The 22,522-nt window shown below is 38.6% G+C and overlaps 1 protein-coding gene across 1 annotated transcript in view; it reads left to right on the top strand.

The window, feature by feature from the left end:
- The first annotated feature begins 6,307 nt into the window (after nucleotides 1-6,307).
- Nucleotides 6,308-22,522, top strand: part of gw (trinucleotide repeat containing adaptor protein gawky) — a 475,910-nt gene continuing 459,695 nt past the window's right edge. Inside the window, exons 1-2 of the mRNA XM_067149652.2 lie at nucleotides 6,308-6,815; nucleotides 6,943-7,048. Coding sequence (XP_067005753.2) covers nucleotides 6,983-7,048 — 66 coding nt within the window. The 5' untranslated portion in view covers nucleotides 6,308-6,815; nucleotides 6,943-6,982. The remainder of the gene's footprint in view (nucleotides 6,816-6,942; nucleotides 7,049-22,522) is intronic.

Genomic DNA, 22,522 nt, shown 5'->3' with positions numbered 1-22,522 from the left:
TGACCAAATACCCTGTTCTTCCTGCCAACGTACTTCACTTATACCAACTACATCTAACTTTAGCCTATCCATCTCTCTTTTCAGATTGTCTAACCTACCACAACGATTCAAACTTCTAACATTCCACGGTCCGACTCGCAGAATGTCAGTATCCATCTTCCTGATGATCGCCCCCTCTCGGGTAGTCCCCACCCGGAGATCCGAATGGGGACTAGTTTACCTCCGGAATATTTTAAACGGGAGGAAGCCATCATCAGTACATCATTCATACAGAGAGAGCTGCATATCCTCGGGAGGTAGTTACGGCTGTAGTTTCCCGTTGCTTTCAGCCGTGTAGCAGTATCAACACAGCTAAGCCATGTTGAGTATTATTACAAGGCCGTACCAGTCAATCATCTAGACTGCCGCCCTTGCAACTACCGAAAGGCTGCTACCCCCATTTCGATGAACCATTCGTTAGTCTGGCCTCTCAACAGATACCCATCCGATATGGTTGCACCTGCGGCTCGGCTATCTGCTTCATTGGGACACGCAAGCCTCGCCACCGCGGCAAGGTCACATGGTTCGCAGAGGAGGGTATTTATGGTATTAACACCTATTATATATATTTTTTCTGTATATACAGTTTGCTCTCCCTTCGTACAATACGTGTAGCAGTCCCCATTCATACCTTACCAGATTTTACAATTTAGAGACTAGATGTGAACATCTGAGTTATTTACTTTCGTTAATATTATTCCCTTAAATGCCACATAGGACCATATACAACATAATAAATTGTCCGAGCGAGTTGGCCGAGCGGTTAGGGCCGCGCAGCTGTATGCTTGTTTTCGGGTAATAGTGGGTTAAAACCCCACTGTCAGCAGCCACAAACATGGTTTTCCGTGGTTTCCATTTACACGCCAGGAAAATGCTGGGGATGTACCTTAATACAAGCCCACGGGCGCTTCCTTCCCACTCCTAGTCCTTTCCTATCTCATCGTCGCCATAAGGCCTATCTGTGTCGGTGCGATGTAAAGCAAATTGTAAAAATTGTTGTATTTTTTCAGTTCTCTTCTCTTAACGGAAATGATTTTAGAAGTTAAAATCTTAAACCAAATCTTTATTTCAGGAAAAGCTAAATAAAAACTCCGTAATAAGCTGAAACCACTAAAAGTGTCAAACTTCTACTTGTATTCGCGTTTAGAAAACATCGATAATGATAATAATAATAATAATAATAATAATAATAATAATAATAATAATAATAATAATGACCTTACGTCCTACTAACTACTTACACGGTTTTCGGAGACGCCGAGGTGTCGGAATTTGTTCGCTTTGGAATTCTTTCATGTGCCTGTAAATCTATTTACAATAGGCTGACATATTTGAGCACGTTCAAGTATCACCGGACCGAACTTGGGCTCAGAAAGCTAGGGTCTAAACCGGCAATGATAATATTTTGTTTACTTTACCCCAAAATCTCGCCAATGTTTTTAGGTCTAAAAACTCGCTCATCCGCTTCGTACGAAGAGGACGTTTACCGTCGTTGGGCAGAATTATAGCAAAGTCCTGGTCATTTTCACAATGGATAGCGAAATATACGTGCCGTCCTTCTAAACGCATGTTAATCTGAACAGTAAATTGATTCCCTGTTACTTAACTGCACCTGAACACCGTCCTCTTTTATCACGTTTTTCTCCTGTATTTATGCTTTTAGGGCTTTCTTTTTTACTGGACACTTTAGTTTCTAATAATGTTTACATGTAAGATATTTAAAGCTTGTCTACATCCACATAGTTTACATTGATACGTACAGTAGAGGGAGCTTTTTGCCAAACAGTTGCGATTTCAATATGGTCCGCTTGCCACAGTGATTCTCTCGTAGACGGTGGCCCCATTGCTACCTCTAGTGTATTATTTACTAATTCTATGATCACGCCCACCTCGGTACAGTCGTGTTCGTCCATCTCTTTCAGTTTCGACACTGAGTGCTCTCTAACCAATCTTCCATTCGTCACCATTAGTCTCTGACTTCTTATGCGGACTTTTAGCCCTTGCTGTCTCGCTCTCCAAAGATGCCTGTTCAAAATCATATTTCTACCATCTTCTTTTCCCATGTTTCTTTTCACCCATACTTTCTAACCCTGTAAATTGTTGCCATTTCTTAACACAATTTCTGCCATTAGGGTAGAGAAAAACTTTACCCTAATTGGTGTCCGTCCTTTAGCCTTGCCCACTCTCTCCACATCGTCTATGTCAGCTTCATCCTATTCTGTATGACCTCTACCACCTTCTTGCCTTCCTTCTCACCTTCTTCCACACCATACATAAATATAGCTTTCTTCATTCTCTCCTCACTGTACCACTCTAGATGTTTCATCTTCCCTATTTTCTTTCTCGTTGTTGCACGTTCTGTTGTTCGATTCTTCAGTCTTTATTTCTAACCTTCTAATCTTTATTTCATGTTCCCTATCTCCTTTCTCTGGCTCTTCCATCATATCCTTTATTTCTTGCACCTTATCCCATTGTATCCCTTCCTTCACCAACACCTTAAGTCGTGGCAAATTTTCAATGCGGAATTTGCCACTGGTATTTGGGTCTGGGTTTAATTCCACCCCCATAATGACCAGTAGCACAGCTAACACTGCTGCTACCAGCACCGCTTCACCCATTTTTACCAACTCTTCTCTTATTACCCGTCCATTCCTCTGCTTCAACTGCCACCTCCCAATCCCGCGGCCCGGTACTGCTCAGTACCAAGCATGTTCACTACACGCACTATACAAAGCGACTTCCCTCCTCGCTTGCAAGCTAGACTGTGCGCTAATAATAATAATAATAATAATAATAATAATAATAATAATAATAATAATAATAATAATAATAATAATAATCTTATTGCCTCCCCTATGATAGAACTTGGTGGCTGTATTTTAGTCGAACACAGATCTGGAGACAGGCACCTCTCTCTGGCATATGGCACTGTTGATGGTCGGATTGGGACGTACAGGAGTAGCCTATGTGCCGGCACCGGGTTTCACCCTCTCTCCTCCTATAGCACGTCGTTAATTTAATCTCGTTAACTCTTCTCAGGAAGGGCATCCGGTCGTAAAAAACTTGCTGTGCCGGCCTTGTGGCTCAGACGGTTGAGGCGCTGGCCTTCTGACCCCAACTTGGCAGGTTCGATCCTTGCTCAGTCTGGTGGTATTTGAAGGTGCTCAAATACGTCAGGCTCGTGTTGGTAGATTTACTGGCAGGTAAAAGAACTCCTGCGGGACTAAATTCCGGCACCTCAGCGTCTTCGAAATCCGTAAAAAGTAGTTGAAAGCAAATAACATTATTATTATTTTATTAAAACACTTCATACCCGAGCGCGTACAGAACTACACACTGGCTAATGTCAGACTGTAGGCTTATTCTTTGTAATCAGTCTGACCTGTAAATGCTGCACGAAGAATTCAGAATACGGTACTCTTTCTCCAGTAGCAACCCATCAATAGGAATAAATAAATAAATAAATAAATAAATAAATAAATAAATAAATAAATAAATAAATAAATAAATAAATAGGGGAATAAATAAATGAATATACGAATGAATTAATTAATGAGTAGTTAACGGGGAGGGCTGAGGAAGGAGTGCTGGCAGGAGAAAGACAGTTGAGAGAAGGAAAGATATGGTAATTAAATCAAAGACAGATCCTGTAAAGTTACTGAAACTACAAAGGGCTGCTACGAGAGAAGCAGAAAACTATTATTTTATTTAATGTATACATGCAGTTTTGTGCAGTGGCGTAAAATAGTGCCCACGGCAAGCCGTAATTTGGCGCCCTCCAAGTAGGATGTAGTTTAAAAATTTAAAAATGTTAAACTTAAGAACACACGTGTTTTCTTGGTTTAAACTGGTATAGTAGCCCACGTAGTACAGTAGGCTATGGGTTTTCACCCTTTCGCTTCCTACTATCGCGTCATCTAATAATACTAATAATCTTATGTACACAAACTATATTTTGATGTGTAAGTGCCCACCAGTATGTAATATCCTGTACAATTCCTATGTATGAGCCTGTAGGCTCGTTGGAATTAATTGAAATGAATGAATGAACGAATGAATCTCATTAACTCCTCTGATGAGGTCGTGAAGATTCATCTAACGAACCCGTCGCTCGCTATCTCAACAGCAGAGCACAGCGCGATCTAAAATTTCGTCTCAGAATTCCGGATCCAAATCTCTATGAGTGCTTGTGAATGAGGAGGCGGAGAAATTCTCCATAATTCATGCACCTGATTAATGATTTTTGTTATCACCACACAGGGGCGTACCCAAATGGAATTTTTACAAAAAGAAAATAAACTAGCAATAAATTAAATAAAACCGATCTGTAATTCAGTTGTGAAGCACCTTCATTGTTTCCTACCCATCAATACTGTCGCCACAAAGCTGTTACTATAACTATTTTGATTTTTTAAAATTGTATTTTATTCCTTTTGTTTAAACTATGCGTTGTGTGCCTCTCAAGAGTTACTGTGATGTTCAAATCTTATGCTGTGCGATCCAGTTGAAAAAAAAAAAAAAAAAAAAAAAAAAAACGCGACCGGGCGAGTTGCCCATGCGGTTAGGGTCGCGCAGCTGTGAGCTTGCATCCGGGAGATAGTGCGTTCGCACCCCACTGTCGGCAGCCCTGAAGATGGTTGTCCGTGGTTTTCCATTTTTATAGCAAGAAAGTGCTGGGGCTGTACCTTAATTAAGGCCACGGTCGCTTCCTTCCCACTCCCAGCCCGCGAAGACGCCGTGCTGGAGGAGCTTGCTCGTCTAAAACGTTATTTAGCTCCGCACTTGGAATTGATAATATATAGATGCCGTCACTTCAAGCGAATTTTTCTCTCATTCTTTATTATTTGTTTTATGAATTACAGTACTGGTATTTGATCTTTCTACAGGTCCGGCTCCATGGCTAAATGGTTAGCGTGCTGGCCTTTGGTTACAGGGTTCCCGGTCGGCATTTTTCTCCCCAGTGTCGGCAGCCCTGAAGTTGGTTTCGCGTGGTTTCTCATTTTCACACCAGACAATTGTATCTTTACTGAGGCCACGGCCGCTTCCTTCCCACTACTAGGCCTTTCCTACCCCATCATCGCCAGAAGACCTATCTGTGCTGGTGCGACGTAAAGCAAACTAAAACAAAACATTTTTCTAAACCCATGCATACCAGATTAGATTGGCTCGACAGTCATCAAGGTCACGATCTTGAAAAACAACTAACTTGATGTTGAAAAAATGTTGGACACTCATTAAGATTGCTTCGCAAGGAGTACAATATAACTCGATTATTTCAGATGAGAAGGAACTACTTGTCACATTATGGCCATATACTGTACCGGTAGCTCGCTGGGGCCTGGCTGTGGGCGCGCTGCTGCCAGTTTGACGCAGAACATTTGAGAAATTCATAGCAAGTTGCTGCGTTAACTTTGAGAAGCAAGAAATGATACGCCGCTATATGATTTTTTAATGTTATAATACTCGTACAATTTAGCTTGATGTAGTTTGACACTGGAGCACGTCTCCGAACGTGAATCGAAACATCTAGCTTGTTTTCATAACTTGTGATGTACGTACCGGTAATTAATGCAAAGGTAGCCAATTACTTTTATTAGTGTTGACTGTATATCCGCTGCTCAACTCTGTTAGTTATCAGGCCACAGGAAAAGGTTGTGCGGATTTTTTTTTTTTCTTTGCCGTGAGTGTGTTTGCACGTACATTTTCTGACTTTTTTTTTTTTTACACGTTAAAATTATTCTTAACAACCCCGTTGTTATCTGAATAATTCAACTAAAAGCTGCTGTTGGATGTATCCCTTGGAGTTCCGAATTATTTATTTAGTTCGGTAATCTTATTTGGTAACTGGAAATCGGTATAGGTTTTCATAACAGTAGACATACAGCAGGCATCCTGGGGAATGGGGATAGAAGCTAAAATAACCCCGCCCGTCCAGTCTACAGTGGGGAGTAGTCGCAGCATCAGGAACGGCTTATGGAACGTTTTATGCCACGTAACTGACGATCAATATCTGTACCATTCGTGTATGTGTATCAGGACCGCTTTTTAAGGGATATGTTTCACTTAGTATGTAATGTTGTTGTATTGAGTATGCTACCATGCAAGATAATTGATACAGGAGAAGTAAATATTTAGTTAGTGGATGCAATCTTCCTTGATCTCGTCCAGGAGGGGTGCCAACCGCGTGAATTGAACAGCCGAGCAGACTTGCAGTGATAGGACGGTATTCTGTCCGAGACAACTTCGTCTTGGCTTCCTCGTTCGGCCATCAGTCAGAGTTGTGAGTGTATTTATAATTTTTTTGTTCGAAAGAGGTTTTACTTAATGTCCGTTAATTAGTTTAGTTAATTTGCACGTATTGCATCCGTATTGTTAGAAATTTTCAGGCGTGTTGTGATTTAGGGTATGAATAATTAGTGCAGAAGCGTAACGTTTTGCAGCTGTTGAGAAGTGGTGTTTTTTATTTTAATGAAGTGTTCAGTGTGCTCAGTTATGTGCTATTTTATTGCGCAGTGTGACATTTGAACTTAATATTGGTTGTTGATCGTAGATTTGTGGAGCTATTTGCGTCAGCGGAGTAGTTTTTCGGATGGATTTAAGTGAAATTTTTCTACTTGTTCCTGGTCCAATGAATCTTGTTTACCTGTTGTGAATTGTGACATACGCACATACCTTCCAGGAGAAAAATCAGTGTATATATATGTATATATATATTTTTTTTTTCCAGATCTCTGCCAGTATGGTTCATAATGACCACTAATACCGTAGAGACTAAGGTCAGTTTATGTTATCAATCGTTTAAGAACAGTTGTAAATAATGGTTGTAAGTTACTTGTGATTTGAGCTATTAAGTAATCTTCGAGTGACGACAGTGAGACACTTACTTCTACTGATTTATTTCAGATTTTGGTTTCTATTACCTGCCAAAGAAGAATTGAACCTGATGTTTGCAAACGAAACTAGTTTTGAAGAGATTTCTAAAATAGATGCCTTCAAGCAGAACTTCCAGGTTTGCACTTTGATATAATATTGTGGTTGCTACCTATTAATGGAAATAAAAATTACGTTCAAGTTCGATTATATTTACTTGTAAATTCGTTAAGTTGGTTATTGAATTACGTACGCCTAATTACTTTCGTATGTTGTATGGGAGTTGATCAAAATATATATAGGGGAGAGTGGGGCAGTTTCATACACATTCTACCTATTAACACCCAAGAAGATTTAGTGGCTGTATTTCACAATCTAAATGGCTAAAAACAAGTGTTACACAAACATTGTTATATTAGAAACAAGTTGGACTTATGTAATTACTCGTTTAGTTAATTCCTATAAAACAATTTAAAAATATTTATAAACATGTAATTTGGATGAAAGTACCCCAACATGGGGCAGTATCATACATTGCAGGGGCACTTTCATACATGTTCTACAATACTGACAAAACATGATTTTATACATACAAAAACACCACTAGCCTATCCTAAATTGAATTCAGTCAGATCTACAGAAAAAGTTACGGACATTGCTCGAGCTCTTCCTCCAACCATGGTAGGCTGTGGAAATTTAGTGTGAACATCAGACCGAGAAATTTCACCGACATCTTTCTTTTCATGGAAAACAAATTTCTTTTTATAATTTGTACGTTAAAAGTTTGAGAAACTCTGAATCATTCATTTTCTCATCAACTTGACAAACGAAGTATTTCTTTGTTCTTTTTGTTGCAAACGCAACCAGAACGAAGTCATTAAGCTCAATATCACTGTTGTTGTCAAGCAGCGGTAAGTCAACATCTTGGTCACTAAACTCAAGTTCACTTTCACCACTTTCTTCACTGCTTGAAGAATTGAAGCCTACAGATTCCTTGCCAGATTTAAATAATTTTCGTCTAGGGAGATTCGAGGATGTCAGCTTGTTTGGCTTTCTTTTTGTTTCATTAAGTTTCATCTTTTCCTCCAATCTTTCTTTTCTCAGGAGTGGTAGTCAGAATTCTTTACTTTTGGCTCGTCCAATGTCTTTAAGTGTTCTAGGCTTTGCTTTATGGTAAGGGCGGATATATTCTGGTGTAATAGTAGGTTTTTGAGGCTTGCTTTGGAATTGGGTGTTGGCGTGGAAGTGGGTTTGTTGCTGGATGGTCTTGGACATGACTTTCTTGCACTGAAGGTGCAGATGATCCCATTAAATCTTCCTCATGATGGACAGGATCTGAAGATGTAGAATGTTTCGTGCAATCCTGTGGAGGGCATGGGCGATCTGTTGTCAAAGATGCAGCAAAGTCGTTGTCGGTAAAGACAAAACGATTTGGGGACCAAAGTCCGGTCTTCCTGAATGTAGATACAATGTTGATCTTGGAAAATGACTGACTGAATGGTACATTTGTCAGTTCTGGTATGTTATAAATTGATATGGTCCTTCCTGGATTTTCATAGATTCATGTGTTAAATGCTTGCCTGCATCTGGTCTTAAATGGACCGAATTTGTCGAACAAGACAAGTATGGGATCATCCTTAGAAGACTTGCATATCTTTTGGAGATGCTTGATGATTTCAAGAAAAGATGTTCCTGTGATCCAGCCACTAGGGTTTGCAAGGCCTAGGAGTTCCGATTACATCCTTTTTGCTTTAAAAATAGATGTAAGGGGGGGTGTATGAATGTGCCCCAAACCATTGTATGAAAGTGCCTCATAGGCAGTTATTTTACTAATCTTGCCATGTGGCTTTTCGTAAGTTATGGAGACTACTGTAACTTATACATAAGTTGCAGTGAAGAGTGTAGTATGATGTGAAACTTATTTCAGAATCAAACACAGTGAATCAAAAGACTTACCTGACTATTTCACAGCATGAAGATAAAAAAACCCACCAAAATTAAACTTTTCAGCACAGCTTCTCGTCAACAGATGCTATGATGCTACAACTTGCACAGGAAGTAGATGAAGTAAAAAATAGTTAATAAAAAAAAAAGATGGCACACTCTACCCTTAAAGATGGGAAATTTAAAACGGTATGAAACTGCCCCACTCTCCCCTACATATGATGAGAAAATGAGGTACGATTGCTAGAAGTTTGTTACAGAAATAGACGGGTGTAAGGTAGATGCACCTATGCCTGACCCTGTACCTGTTGGTGACAGCTTAACTTAAGATATAAGAAAATGAGAATATCTCCTCTCATACTTAATTTATTTTAGCATCAGTTTGTAGTTTAAATGTTTGTTTGAAGGAAAAAAATGAGTTAGCAGTAATTAAAGTTATGATTTAAATCTGCAAGTCTTTTGTATGAAGGGGAACATCAGCAAACAAAGTTTGGAAGGAACCTTAACATTTTTCTTAAGGAGGTTAGTGCAAGTAAATAAGGTATTACATTTTGTTTATTGGGTTCTGAAAGTTAAATTAATGTTTGATAGTATATTTAATGAATAGCCTAGGTATAAATTCTGTATGATAGCTGAAGTGAAAGTTACAAATTATTCATGAATTATGGAGGGTCAGCCATAGGTACACCATATACCTTATACCTGTACCTGCCACTTGTATCAGCTTAGGGTGAAAACATCATTTTGGTCCGTTTCAAGTTAGAAACATTCATTATTTAGTTTATTTTCTGGGTTGAACCGTGTTATCTGTACATTACGTACAGTTTGCCGACGTCTTGAATACATTGCAGTATTCTTTTTCAAGGCGACTGAAATACCCCTACTCGATCTGAGGTAGTCAGTCCCCAGGCAGCAATCACACTATAAGGGTGGTTCCTGACGTTGGTCTTTTATATCCTAGCCTTTCTGGCTAACGTCAGCCCCCTGGCTGTCTCATGAGAATTCTGGAGGGTATATATCACAGCCAGGTAGTGGGGCTTACCCGCGCTGTTATGTAATTGAAGGTTCGGACTGCGTGTTAAATGTTGTTGTCTGTATGTCTTAAACTATGAATAATAGGCACCCAAGAATTACTGATTTTATATCCTCCTCCTAAATTCATATTGTTCGGATGTTTCTTGATTTCGATAGCCTCGCGGATTTTCCTTTCCAGATTCCAAGGTATAGCTGCTAGGATCTTGGTCTTGTCAAATGATATTCCGTGCCTTGTTTTGTAGGAATGCTTGGCTACCGCTGAGATATCCGTGTTTTGGTTCTTGGTGTGACGGATATGTTCTTTTAGGCGGGTGCAGATCAGACATTTTGTTTCACCAACATAACACGCTCCGCAGCTACATTCAATGTGGTACACTCCAGGAGCCTGTAATTCTATTGTGTCTTTTACTGGTGGTAGATAATGGGCTAGCTTCCGGTGTGGTTTATAGATGGTTTTTATGTCTTATTTTTCCAGTATCTTGCCGATCCTGTCTGTAGTGTTTTTAATGTCGGGCAATATCCCTGTTTTCGGGCGGGTCAGTTCTCTCCTGTTGTTTTCTCCTGCGGCAGTCTTGTCTTTGTTCTCTTCTGATTTTCTAAAGGCTCGTCGGATGTTATTGAGCGAGTAGCCATTTCCCCTGAGGGTTCTCATGAGGTGTTCTTTCTCTTCTTCGAGGTGTTCTGCGTCTTGGAAACCCACACACACAGACAGGTACCTGCACGCCTCTTCTCATCACCACCCATCACAAAAGCAGGCTGTTCTAACATCAGTGGTTAACAGGGCCATAGCGATAGGAGAAAAAGAAATTACCATCAGAATGTTGGCGGCAGGGTATGAGAGATGGTGGTATAAAATTTCTAATCACCAGATTGGGTGCCAAACGCCTGGATTAAATTGATGCTATTCGACAGGAGTAGGCTATGTGCTGGTACCAGGTTTCACCTTCTCCCTTCCTATTATTGTATATCACAACATTCATTTCATCTCACTAACTCCTCCGAGACTGACGTCAGGAAGGGTATCCGGTCGTAAAAATTCGCTTCGAAGATTCATCTCTCTTCATACCTGATCCCATGGAAGAGGACTAAGGTTGGACGTACATACATACTATACTCCGCTCGGCTTTACTTCTACATTGACGTTTCCCAAAACAAACGAGCGTTGCCTTACCTCTGTTGCCAGCATGCTACTGCCGGGAGAACAGCTGATGCAGTATGACCGCGGTAAACAGCCGTTGTAAAATGCAGTAGGCCTACCGTACTCAGAAAAGCTAATGAATCGGGATTGAAAATAAACTCACAAAAACTACACTTTATAACAACATCTGACACTAAAAAGAGAATACATAATTAAAAATAAAAGAGAATGAGGAAATAACACATCACTCACCGGTGATGGCTGGCACAGGAAGGAGGTTATGGCCTACGAAGGGAACTCCACTGATCTCACTTTCTTGCCACTTGTCTTTTTCGAAATGCATAGAGACATGCTAAATACGCGCGAACAAAGTACACTAACCAATACACGGACGTAAATAAGACTACAGCTATAATTTTATACACAGAGCTATTCAGTCTGTATTGTACTAGTTTATGCTATGCTAAACTGTAAACTACACTATTCTGTACTATACTAGAGAGGTAAAGACTAATTACTGAAGAAAAACGTAAAAGATTGCATACTGTACAGAATCCTATACACGCTGGGCAAGATACAGTGCATAACAGTCTTGATTGTACACTCCACTTAGCAGATATAATGTCTTTATAATTTCTAAATAGTACATAACCAGTGCACAAGACATGGATAAGTTATTGCACAAGGTGTTGAGAACTTGATGTTAGCGATCAAAAGTCTCGGTACGCCATTTTAAAAGAATATGAGTGATATATGTTGTGTCGTGGCCTATTTGCTTGCAACAGTCTTGTTTGTACACGTTAGCTACCTTGTCGCTCGGGAACACTCCTAGCTAGCTGGTGTGTATCTGTGCTGTGCTAGTGTGTATAGTTTCACAGTTAGTGCACCAGACCGTGTGTTACATAGGCCTAATGGGTAAAAGAAGAGAGTTAAGTGATGAACTAAAAAATGTAATTGTATCTCGGATTGCAAGGGTATTCTTTGCGTGAAATTGGATGCAAAGTAAATAAACCTCATTCCACAATACACTATGTGTTGAATAAATTCAGATATAGAGGAACCACGAAGAATTTGCCAAGGAAAGCAAAAGAAAAGATACTGAATAGGCGAGATGAACGTTATATTGTGAAACAAGTAAAACAGAATCCACAATTAAGTGCGCCTAAGATCCGCGTAATGCTGGAAGACAGTACGAAGAAGAAAATGTCAAGTCAGACAATTCGTAGGGTATTGTGGAAATATGATTATCACGGTAGACGACCACGGAAAAGGCCGTTTGTTACTAAGAAAAATCGACAAGCCAGAATGAAATTTTTCAGAGAGTATGAAAACAAGGATTGCACATTCTGGAACAAAGTTATTTGGTTAGATGAGACTAAAATATCTATACGGTTCGGATGGAAACAGTTATGTATGGAAGAAAGTTAATACAGCTAATAAACCTGCAAATACGCTACCCACCGTAAAACATGGATGTGGATCAATTATGATTTGGGGGTGCATGTCGTCTTGTGGAGTGGGAAATATAGAAATCATCAGTGGCATCATGGGCAGATGGGGTTATTTGAACATTTTAAAGAACAATGTCAAACAGAGTGCAGTAAAATGGGGTTGGGGTCTTACTACATATTTCAGCAAGACAATGATCCCAAGCATACTGCTGATATTTGCAAGCAGTGGCTGATATGGAACGTACCATCGCAACTGCGAACTCCTGCCCAATCCCCTGACTTGAACCCCATAGAACATCTGTGGGTCGATCTAAAAAGAAGGGTTCATGCAAGGAAACCTCAATCACTAGAGCATTTAAGAAGTATAGTCAACGAAGAATGGGGTAAAACCGACCCTAAAATATGTGAGAAACTGGTTCATTCGATGCAGCGAAGGTGCAAAGCAGTTCTCAAGGCCAGAGGATACTCATTGGGGTATTAACGAGTGTTTTTGTGTGAACATTTTGCTACCTTCTGCAAGTGTACACACAAGATTGTTGCATGATGAAACGCCCGGTTTTTGTACATTGCTTGAATTTGTGTTAAATTGTAAGATCACAGATCAGTTTTTTTATTATTTACAATGTTTATTAGTGTATCTATTACGATATGGGCAATAAAATACATCACAATAATTGTATACAAAAGTTTAACCGTTATTTCGTTGCAATAAGTTGGTGTACAAACAAGACTGTTATGCACTGTATGTTAACCACGAGGTGAATGTAAATCTTAGAGTTGGCAACTAGGTTTCGAGATAACGCTCTGCCGATATAAATCAGTATGATTGACAGCTTGGGATTGGTAGGATGGCTGTGCATAACCACCGGACAGAGCCAGAACGTCAATTTAGAGTAAAGCGGTGCGGAGTATAGCTAGATATAATACCGTAGTTACTCGCATGTTAAACCCCTTTTTTTTCCCCACTTTTATAGCAAAAAAAAAAAAAAAAAGGTATGTGATAACTTCAAATTCTGTGCAGTGAACATATGACTTCTGGGCTATCAGGAGCCATAAATTGTACATGTAAACATTCTACACTATTCTTTAACAAACTCATGAAGGAAGTATTGGAAGGCAGTATTTCAAAATGTAAAGACAATAAATGGTGAACAAGACTTTTAGGCCTACATATGAAGTAGTCTTTTTTAGTTGCTCATATCACGTCATTCGTTTCTTCTCATTAATTCCTCTGATGAGGTTGATGTGGGAAGGGCATACGGTCATAAAAATTCGCTACGAAGATTTTTCTCACTTTATGCTCGACCCCATAAGAGAAGAGGGTTAAGGGTATCGTATTATGTTATGTAATATTGATACAAAAGAACATAATGGCCAGTACTTTGTGTCTCTGTCAGTTGAGCAGTAGGCGTACCGTGCAGTAAACCTGATCACTGCTTTCATTTGAATTGTCTTGCGCCAACAACTTCCCTGATACCGGCATGTCGTCATTCAAAGTGACGTCATCTTCACTGCCATCTTCTCAGCCAAGAGCACGGGACGTCTTTTTGAACCTTTAAAAAAAGTTTCGTTCCCGACTATAGAGTCCAAACAGTGTGAATCTATTTCCAAATAGTTTCTGTAGAGGGTCTCTTATATTCTCAGTTGATGTATGTCTAGCAGAAGCCACTCCTTCCGAATAAAGCCGTGCTGTAGAAACGCGCCAAACCGCCATCTGATAACAAACGTATACTTCTGATATCTGCAGCTGTTGAAAGCCAGACCCCTTATTTTTAAGTATATTTCATGCTTGTTCTCTACATTTATCCCATCAGGATTTACCTAACCAGCTGTAAATGAGATAAGAGATAGCTCATTGTTTAGGTTAGGTATACTATTGTCCGGATAGTGCTAAAAGTTCCACAATGGAAAGAACAAAAATAAATAACAGGAAAGTATGCTGCATTTATGGGTATCTACAGTTGTGGCGGTGATGCGTTTTATTATTATAATGCTTCATTTCGTACGTTTGTTCTCTCCATTTTTTATTAACGTATATCCTAGTATGTTTTGTTTGGTGTCTCCAAAAATCATTAAAAGTGGAGACATAAAATTATGATATTACCATTATTATTATTATTATTATTATTATTATTATTATTATTATTATTATTATTATTATTATAATTATAATATATATATATATAATTCGCTGGGGCCATCAAGGACCACTTTAAGTCTTGTTGCATTTGACACTGAACTTGGCCTCCTTTAGAGCCCAAATTTCCCTCATTCTTTGTGAGCGGGCCTGCTTACGCTCCTCTGTCCAAGGGGCACAGTGTCTTCTCTTCAGTTGCTCGTCTCGGTTTAGGCCGTTCGTCAATATTTTCTTGCGGAAGAGATCTCTGTTAAGGGCGTCTTCAGCTGAGATATGTAGCATTTGCAGGTCTTCTTTGGTATTTCAAAAAAGTGAAAGATTTCTTTAGTTAACTTTCTTCCTTCCATTCTTTTCAGATGACCATAAAATCGTGCCCGTCTTTTTCTGATTGTGTCGGTAATTTTCCCTATTTTTCTGTAGACTTCCTTGTTGGATCTCTTTTGATGGATTCCATTTCTGTACTTTGATCCCAAGATTCCTCTCACAATTTTGCGTTCTCTTTTCTCCAGTTCTTCAAGGAGTCCTTTGTTGGCATTTAGAGACGGGGTTTTGGCTGCATATAGAACTACTGGCTTCAGAACTGTTTCATAGTGACGTATCTTGGTGTTTTGGGAAAAGCATTTTTTGTTGTAGATTGTGCGGGATGTTTGGTAGGCTATTTCCAGTTTGCGTACTCGCTCGTGAAGTGCTTTTTTGTCCAGTCCATTTTTCATGATCATCTCACCCAGGTATTTGAATTTGTCTACTCGGGTTATGTCCCCGTATTTTGTATGGAGTTTTGGTGGAGCCTCTTTGATGTTAGTCATTACTTCTGTTTTCTCAAACGATACCTGCGAACCAGTTTGTTCGGCAATTTCCTTTAAAATTTCAACTTGAGCTCTAGCGGTTTCTATGTCGTTTGAGAGAACAGCAATATCATCGGCAAATGTTAAGCAGTCTGTTGCGATCCCCTTGGATTTGGTTCCTATTCTCAATGGACTGTAGTTGGTTTCCTGTAATCTCACCCGCCAGGTTCTGATGATCTTTCCAAGAACAGTTGAAGAGTATCGGGGATAGCCGATCACCTTGTCGGACTCCTGTTTTGATGTCAAAGGAATGCGAGAGACATCCGTGGAACTTCACCTTGGATTTTGTATCGGTCAGGGTGGCTCTAATTAATGCCAGCAGTTTCAAATCAACTCCAAATACATTTAAGATGTTTAGCAGGACTTCCCGCTCAATGGAGTCGTACGCTTTCTTAAAGTCCACAAAGACAGACTCATACTGCTTGGACCTTAGTGTACAATATCTGATGATCGTTTTGAGATTTTGGATCTGTTCAGCTGTTGAGCGACCTTTTCCGAACCCTCCTTGGTGTTCACCTACTTGATGTTAAACTTGTGCTTCCAAACGCTCCAGGATGGCAAGTGATAGAATTTTGTAAGTCACGGGTAGCAAAGATATTCCTCTGTAGTTGTTGTTCTTCATGCTGCCTTTTTTGTGTAATGGATGGATCAAAGCTATTTTCCAATCTTTGGGTAGGATCTCCTTGTTCCAAATTTCTTCTATTTGCTTTTGCAAGATATCAAGTGATTCCTCTGGGGCATATTGCCATAGTTCTGCTACTACTGAGTCTTCCCCCGGTGCTTTGTTATTTTTGAGACGGGCAATGTGGCGCTTGATTTCATCTCTTTACACTATAAATTGAGGATAATTATGTCCACCTTTTCAATACAAATACAATGTGACGTCATTAACACATCACGAATTTATTACTATTCAAAAATTGGGACCGGTTTTGGCATTATTTGTATGCCATCATCAGCCATAGGAAACTTTGTGACAAGGCTTAAGTACAATATTAACATGACTTACAACATACATATATATAAAAATTGAACATATTCTTACATAACTATTAAAAATTTGGTGTACTCAATAAAACTTAAGATTAAAATTGGTAGCCCAGGCGAACTCATTTTAACTGCATGTCAGTTTTAGGTATTTTTGATCAAAAATGCACAATTGTCTTTAAACGCCTAGTAATTATAAAAGTTTTCAAAGATTGAAAATTTTTTTTAACTGGATGCTCAATTAGCATTTTGTAATATTTATAAAAAAACTTGACAAAAGCTTTAACTTTAGTCAAAAAAATTGTATAGAAGAAATAAGTCATAGTATGTCGCATATAGCATGCTACCAATTTTAATCTTAAGTTTTATTGAGTACACCAAATTTTTAATAGTTATGTAAGAATAAGTTCAATTTTTATATATATGTTGTAAGTCATGTTAATATTGTACTTAAGCCTTGTCACAAAGTTTCCTATGGCTGATGATGGCATACAAATAATGCCAAAACCGGTCCCAATTTTTGAATAGTAATAAATTCGTGATGTGTTAATGACATCACATTGTATTTGTATTGAAAAGGTGGACATAATTATCCTCAATTTATAGTGTAAATCTAGATTCAATACGGACCAAAATGAAGTTCTTAACTTTAAATGATTTCATCTCTGTCGGGTGGTCTGGAATCTGGGTACCTGAGTAAGGGTTCCTTGGTCTCAATGGCGCTTTGCGGTTTAGAGCAATTAAGTAAATTCTTGAAGTAATCTGCCAGAATGCGTCAATTTTCTTCATTTGACGTCGCCAGTGTGACGTCCTTTCGCTCAAAGCATAGAGATCGTGGTTTATAGCCAGTGAGTTTGCGTTTCAAGGCTCTGTAGTACTCTCTGCTTTCAGTCTTCCTAAAGTTTTGTTCTATCTTTTCGATGAGAGATTTTTCGTATTTACGTTTCTCAGTTCTGAACACTCTAGCTGCTTGGGCACGTTGGGTTTTGTAGGTTTCCCAATCATTTTCTGATTTCGTAGAGTAGTACTGTTTCCATGCATTGAGTTTTTCTTGGAGGACTGATTCGCAGGTACTATTCCACCAGGCATGCTTTTTGCTTTTCCTGATTTCTGCAACGTCTTTGGCGGCCTCAACAAGGAGACTTTTGGTGTTGTTAAAGTCACAGTCATTTGGTCTAGCCTTCTTCTGGAACTCCTCGACCCTTTGCCGAAGTTTATCATTGTCGAAGCGTGTCATCTGTTTGATTGTCTTCCTTGTGTTTGCGGGAATTGGTTTGAATTTGATAAGAGACATATAATGATCTGAGGCCACATTGATGACTTTCTTTACCTTGACAATCATAATCTCAGGGCTGTTTCTCCTGGAGATTGCAACATGATGAATTTGGAACTCTCTGAGAGCTTGGATGGGAGAACGCCAAGTCATTTGCTTTCTGGGTGGATGGCGAAAGTCGGTCGACATGACCTGCAGGTTGTGATTTTCGCAAATGGACACCAGTCTTTTGCCGTTGGGATTGGTTCTTTTGTGAGCAGGGTAATTTCCTATAACTTTCTTGTACTTCTGTTCACGACCTAGTTGGGCATTGAAGTCATCCAAAAGAAGCTTGACATGGTGTTTGGGGATTTTGTCTAATTTTTCATCCAGTAGGTCCCAGAAATTATCAACTTCGTCTGGATCAGACTTGTTCTTATCGTTTGTAGGAGCATGTGCGTTAACTAGGGCATAGGTTTTGTTCACGCATTTAATTGTGAGTATAGACAATCTGTCATTCACAGGTTCGAAATTTGCAACTGATTTAAGGATCTTGGCTCTAACAGCAAACGCGGTTCCAAGCATCACAGCTCCATTGAGGATTCCTCTTTGCGCTATGCTCTTGAAAAATCGGTAGCCTTCGGATTCAAAAATCTCTTCATCTGGGTACCTTGTTTCCTGTAGGGCCATTATGGATATCTGATTTTCGTGAAGAGCTTTGGTGAGGGTTTTCAGCTTGCCAGTTTGTGTGGCGTTCACGGCGAGGGATTTATCCGAAGATTTACCCCCTGGGGTATGTTTCTTGAAACGTTGTGCTATCATGCTTCTTGACTTGACTTTGTTTTGGACGGGTACCCATCCTTTTACAACTAGTTTTGTTAGCCCTTGAGGTTGCCTCAAGATGTTTTCTGGCTTCTGGTCATTTACCAGTCTTCGCCGTAACCCTGGCAAGGGACCAGTTTTTTTTTCACGGTGGTATTTTATTTCCCTACTACCCTCTGACTCTGCTGGCGGCCAGCTTCCCCAATTCCAATGGGACGCGCCCGATGGAGGTAATCGGTAAATCCCCACACGGGGATTATTATTATTATTATTATTATTATTTGTTAGGTACGTTGGCGAGTAAAACAATCCTTATAATTGGATACTTATCACGTTTTAAACTTCCCTCCAAGAAATACCTATATTGGCCCGAGTTAAAAGATATTAAACGGTCTCTTTGTTAATGGCGTTTAACAAAGCTATATTTATAGCAACAACCGTGAATATTTTTCAACTAAAGTAAACTGGTTTCCTCATCCCGAGGTGGTGCAGCTTTTTGTGGACGCTACCAGTGGAGGAGAGTTACATGTACCATTTTCCCTGCATCAACCTTCCTGCCATTCATAAATCTCTGGCAGTATGGTACCGGGAATCAGTCGTCACAAAAGGAAAAGAAAAATTCCACCTAATCAACACATTTATTTACATGTAAAATATTACATATCTAGGACCGTTTCGACCCTTTATAGGTCATCCTCAGCTATTATCAGAATCATGTTTACATTTTTATCTTATGCCTCATAAGGACCTTCATGACGTACTATTTTATACTTTCAATAAAAACTTTTCTTAAAAAACTTACAAAATTATAAGCATTGTGATAAAATTACAAACTTTATCTTACTGTATGCTTATTCTGCTGAATTAAGCCCCATTCTATAAATGTGTAATCTTATTTGAGATAAGTTTGTTTATGATGGTGAAGTTATAGCGATAAGCTATCAGTAAAATGTGATGAATAAAATTTGCGTGTTAACTTCAATAAAATATCTTATTATATTTTTACATTAAAGTATTGAAGTATAACAATGCTTTAGGTAGACTATAAATGTGTGTTGACTACTATAAAATTTCACATAAGCACACTAAGATATTTTAAAGTGTAATTATTATACATTAGAGTCTAAAATATTTGTTTGCCTTAGTTCTTGCGTTGTTTTATAATGAAATATTACAACAATTTGCCTTTACATAACGCTAAATATTTAAGATGATATATAAATATGCTATATATGGATGGCTTATAAGTCCAATTATTAAGTTTCACTTCCTTCTTGCGCAAATTACAAGTTCCAATATGCGATGTTTATGTTTTGTGTGAAACACAAACGTCTATTAACTGAAATGCTTATTGTTTACTTCAAAAGTTTTTAACACCTGTCGCGTATTGTATCTCGGTCTGAACCATCAGTACTCGACAGACGGCCAAGAAACTCGCATCTCAAAAACCCAGCAATTTTACCAACCTCAAAAAAGGGAAAGGAACCACCAACTTTTACGGCATTTGATGGGAGAAAACTCCAGAACAGAAGTTAGGCCAGAAAACGTTCAAGAGAGTAAACAAGTGGTTGAGTCATACACATAGTGCATAAGTAATGCGTATCAAAGCTTGGAATTTGAAATTGTAGCGATCCATTTTATAAGTATAAGAAAGTGCTGTCATTTAAAAATGGAACTCAAAAGACCAATATATGGCATAGAATAATATCAAAATTCTTAAGTAAAAGTCAAATGGTGCAAAATATAATGCAGGAATCAAGGCCAACAACTATATTTTTGGATATATTTCAGTGTCGCAAATACATTGGCCACACTACATGACATTTTAGGTAAAAAGTTTTGAAGTAAACAATAAGCATTTCAGTTAATAGACGTTTGTCTTTCACACAAAACATAAACATCACATATTGGAACTTGTAATTTGCGCAAGAAGGAAGTGAAACTTAATAATTGGACTTATAAGCCATCCATATATAGCATATTTATATATCATCTTAAAATATTTAGCGTTATGTAAAGGCAAATTGTTGCAATATTTCATTATAAAACAACGCAAGAACTAAGGCATACAAATATTTTAGACTCTAATGTATAATAATTATACTTTAAAATATCTTAGTGTGCTTATGTGAAATTTTATAGTAGTCAACACACATTTATAGTCTACCTAAAGCATTGTTATACTTCAATACTTTAATGTAAAAATATAATAAGATATTTTATTGAAGTTAACACGCAAATTTTATTCATCACATTTTACGGATAGCAAATCGCTATAACTTCACCATCATAAACAAACTTATCTCAAATAAGATTACACATTTATAAAACGGGGCTTAATTCAGCAGAATAAGCAAAATACCTATGATAAATGCTTAACAAGCTTAAAGACAAATTCTTTCAGCCACAATTGCATGTATATAGTAAGATAAAGTTTGTAATTTTATCACAATGCTTATAATTTTGTAAGTTTTTTAAGAAAAGTTTTTATTGAAAGTATAAAATAGTATGTCATGAAGGTCCTTATGAGGCATAAGATAAAAATGTAAACATGATTCTGATAATAGCTGAGGATGACCTAGTGTATAAAGGGTCGAAACGGTCCTAGATATGTAATATTTTACATGTAAATAAATGTATTGGTAAGGTGGAATTTTCTATTTCTTTTGTGACGATTGGTAAATATCAATACGGAAAAATGAAGTTCATCAATAAAGACCAGGAATCGGCTTAGACTCCCAAGAACGGCAGCTAATTGTGCTAACCATTACAGTGGCGGACGTAATTAACTACAAAACACAGACATACAGCATCACTGATGCATGCTTGCAATGCGTGGGTCGGACACGAAACTATTCAGCTATTTGTGTTGCGTCATCAGAGCTGCAGTAGGCTTGTGCTTCGGAGGTGGAAATTTCCTAACTACGATACACGAATGTACCGCATGACTTTGATGTGTTTTCATTGCATGGGTCGTACGGATGAAACTATTCACAAATTTGTGCGAAGTCATCAGGGCTGTAATAAGGCTTGTACCCGCTTCAAAGAGGAATCGTTCTTCTCTGACGAATTACGTTGGGGTGTCTAGCGAGTTTTATTTTTTTCATTTTCTTTGTCTCAAAAAGCCAGGGGGTTTAATATCCTGAGGGTCTCGTGCACGAGTAAGAACGGTATTTCTATTTATATGGTACTCCGATAAGTGAATCTGAAGCTGACACCACGTGTCAGGTGTATGCAGCTGATATAAACCATAACCCAAACCTGATACAGGTATATATATATATTTAAAAATTGGTCACACTTATCTTTCATGTAGTTATATAAAATGGACTCCCAACAAAGTAAATTTCTAAAGTACTCACAGTCATTGGATGAGGTGAAATGAGGATTGCCAGTAAATACGGCAGCTTAAAAATAAGGGGTACTAAAAACTGCTCTTCTGTACAAGGCTCTAACTTATAAACAATTATTAGTTGATTAAAGGGTAATTAATTTTAAGGGGTAATTATTGATTTCATGAATATTTTCTTTTTATGCGTCTTGTTGGACACCCAGAGATTTCTCTTCTACGTTTCTGCTTATGGAGGTTGTTCACCAGAGATTTATCTGTTGGTACATAAAGATAATGTGTGACTTGTTTAGTACATTCTTCCCCTGGATTATGTAAAAATACATTATTAAAGTGTCAGCGGTGGTAGAGGAATATTATTTTTCTGAAACCATCCGGGAGATAGTAGGTTCGAATCCCACTATCGGCAGCCCTGAAAATGGTTTTCCGTGGTTTCCCATTTTCACACCAGGCAAATGCTGGGGCTGTACCTTAATTAAGGCCACGGCCGCTTCCTTCCCACTCCTAGGCCTTTCCTATCCCATCGTCGCCATAAGACCTATCTGTGTCGGTGCGACGTGAAGCCCCTTGCAAAAATTTTTTTTCTGAAACCAGTTCTAATACTCAAAGAATTTATCCATGTTCTGCTTGTGTTATGCTGGAAGTTGTTTATC

The sequence above is a fragment of the Anabrus simplex genome, chromosome 6 (genome assembly GCF_040414725.1).
Source record: "Anabrus simplex isolate iqAnaSimp1 chromosome 6, ASM4041472v1, whole genome shotgun sequence".
Taxonomy (NCBI): domain Eukaryota; kingdom Metazoa; phylum Arthropoda; class Insecta; order Orthoptera; family Tettigoniidae; genus Anabrus; species Anabrus simplex.
This window is presented reverse-complemented; position numbering and strand designations above follow the sequence as displayed.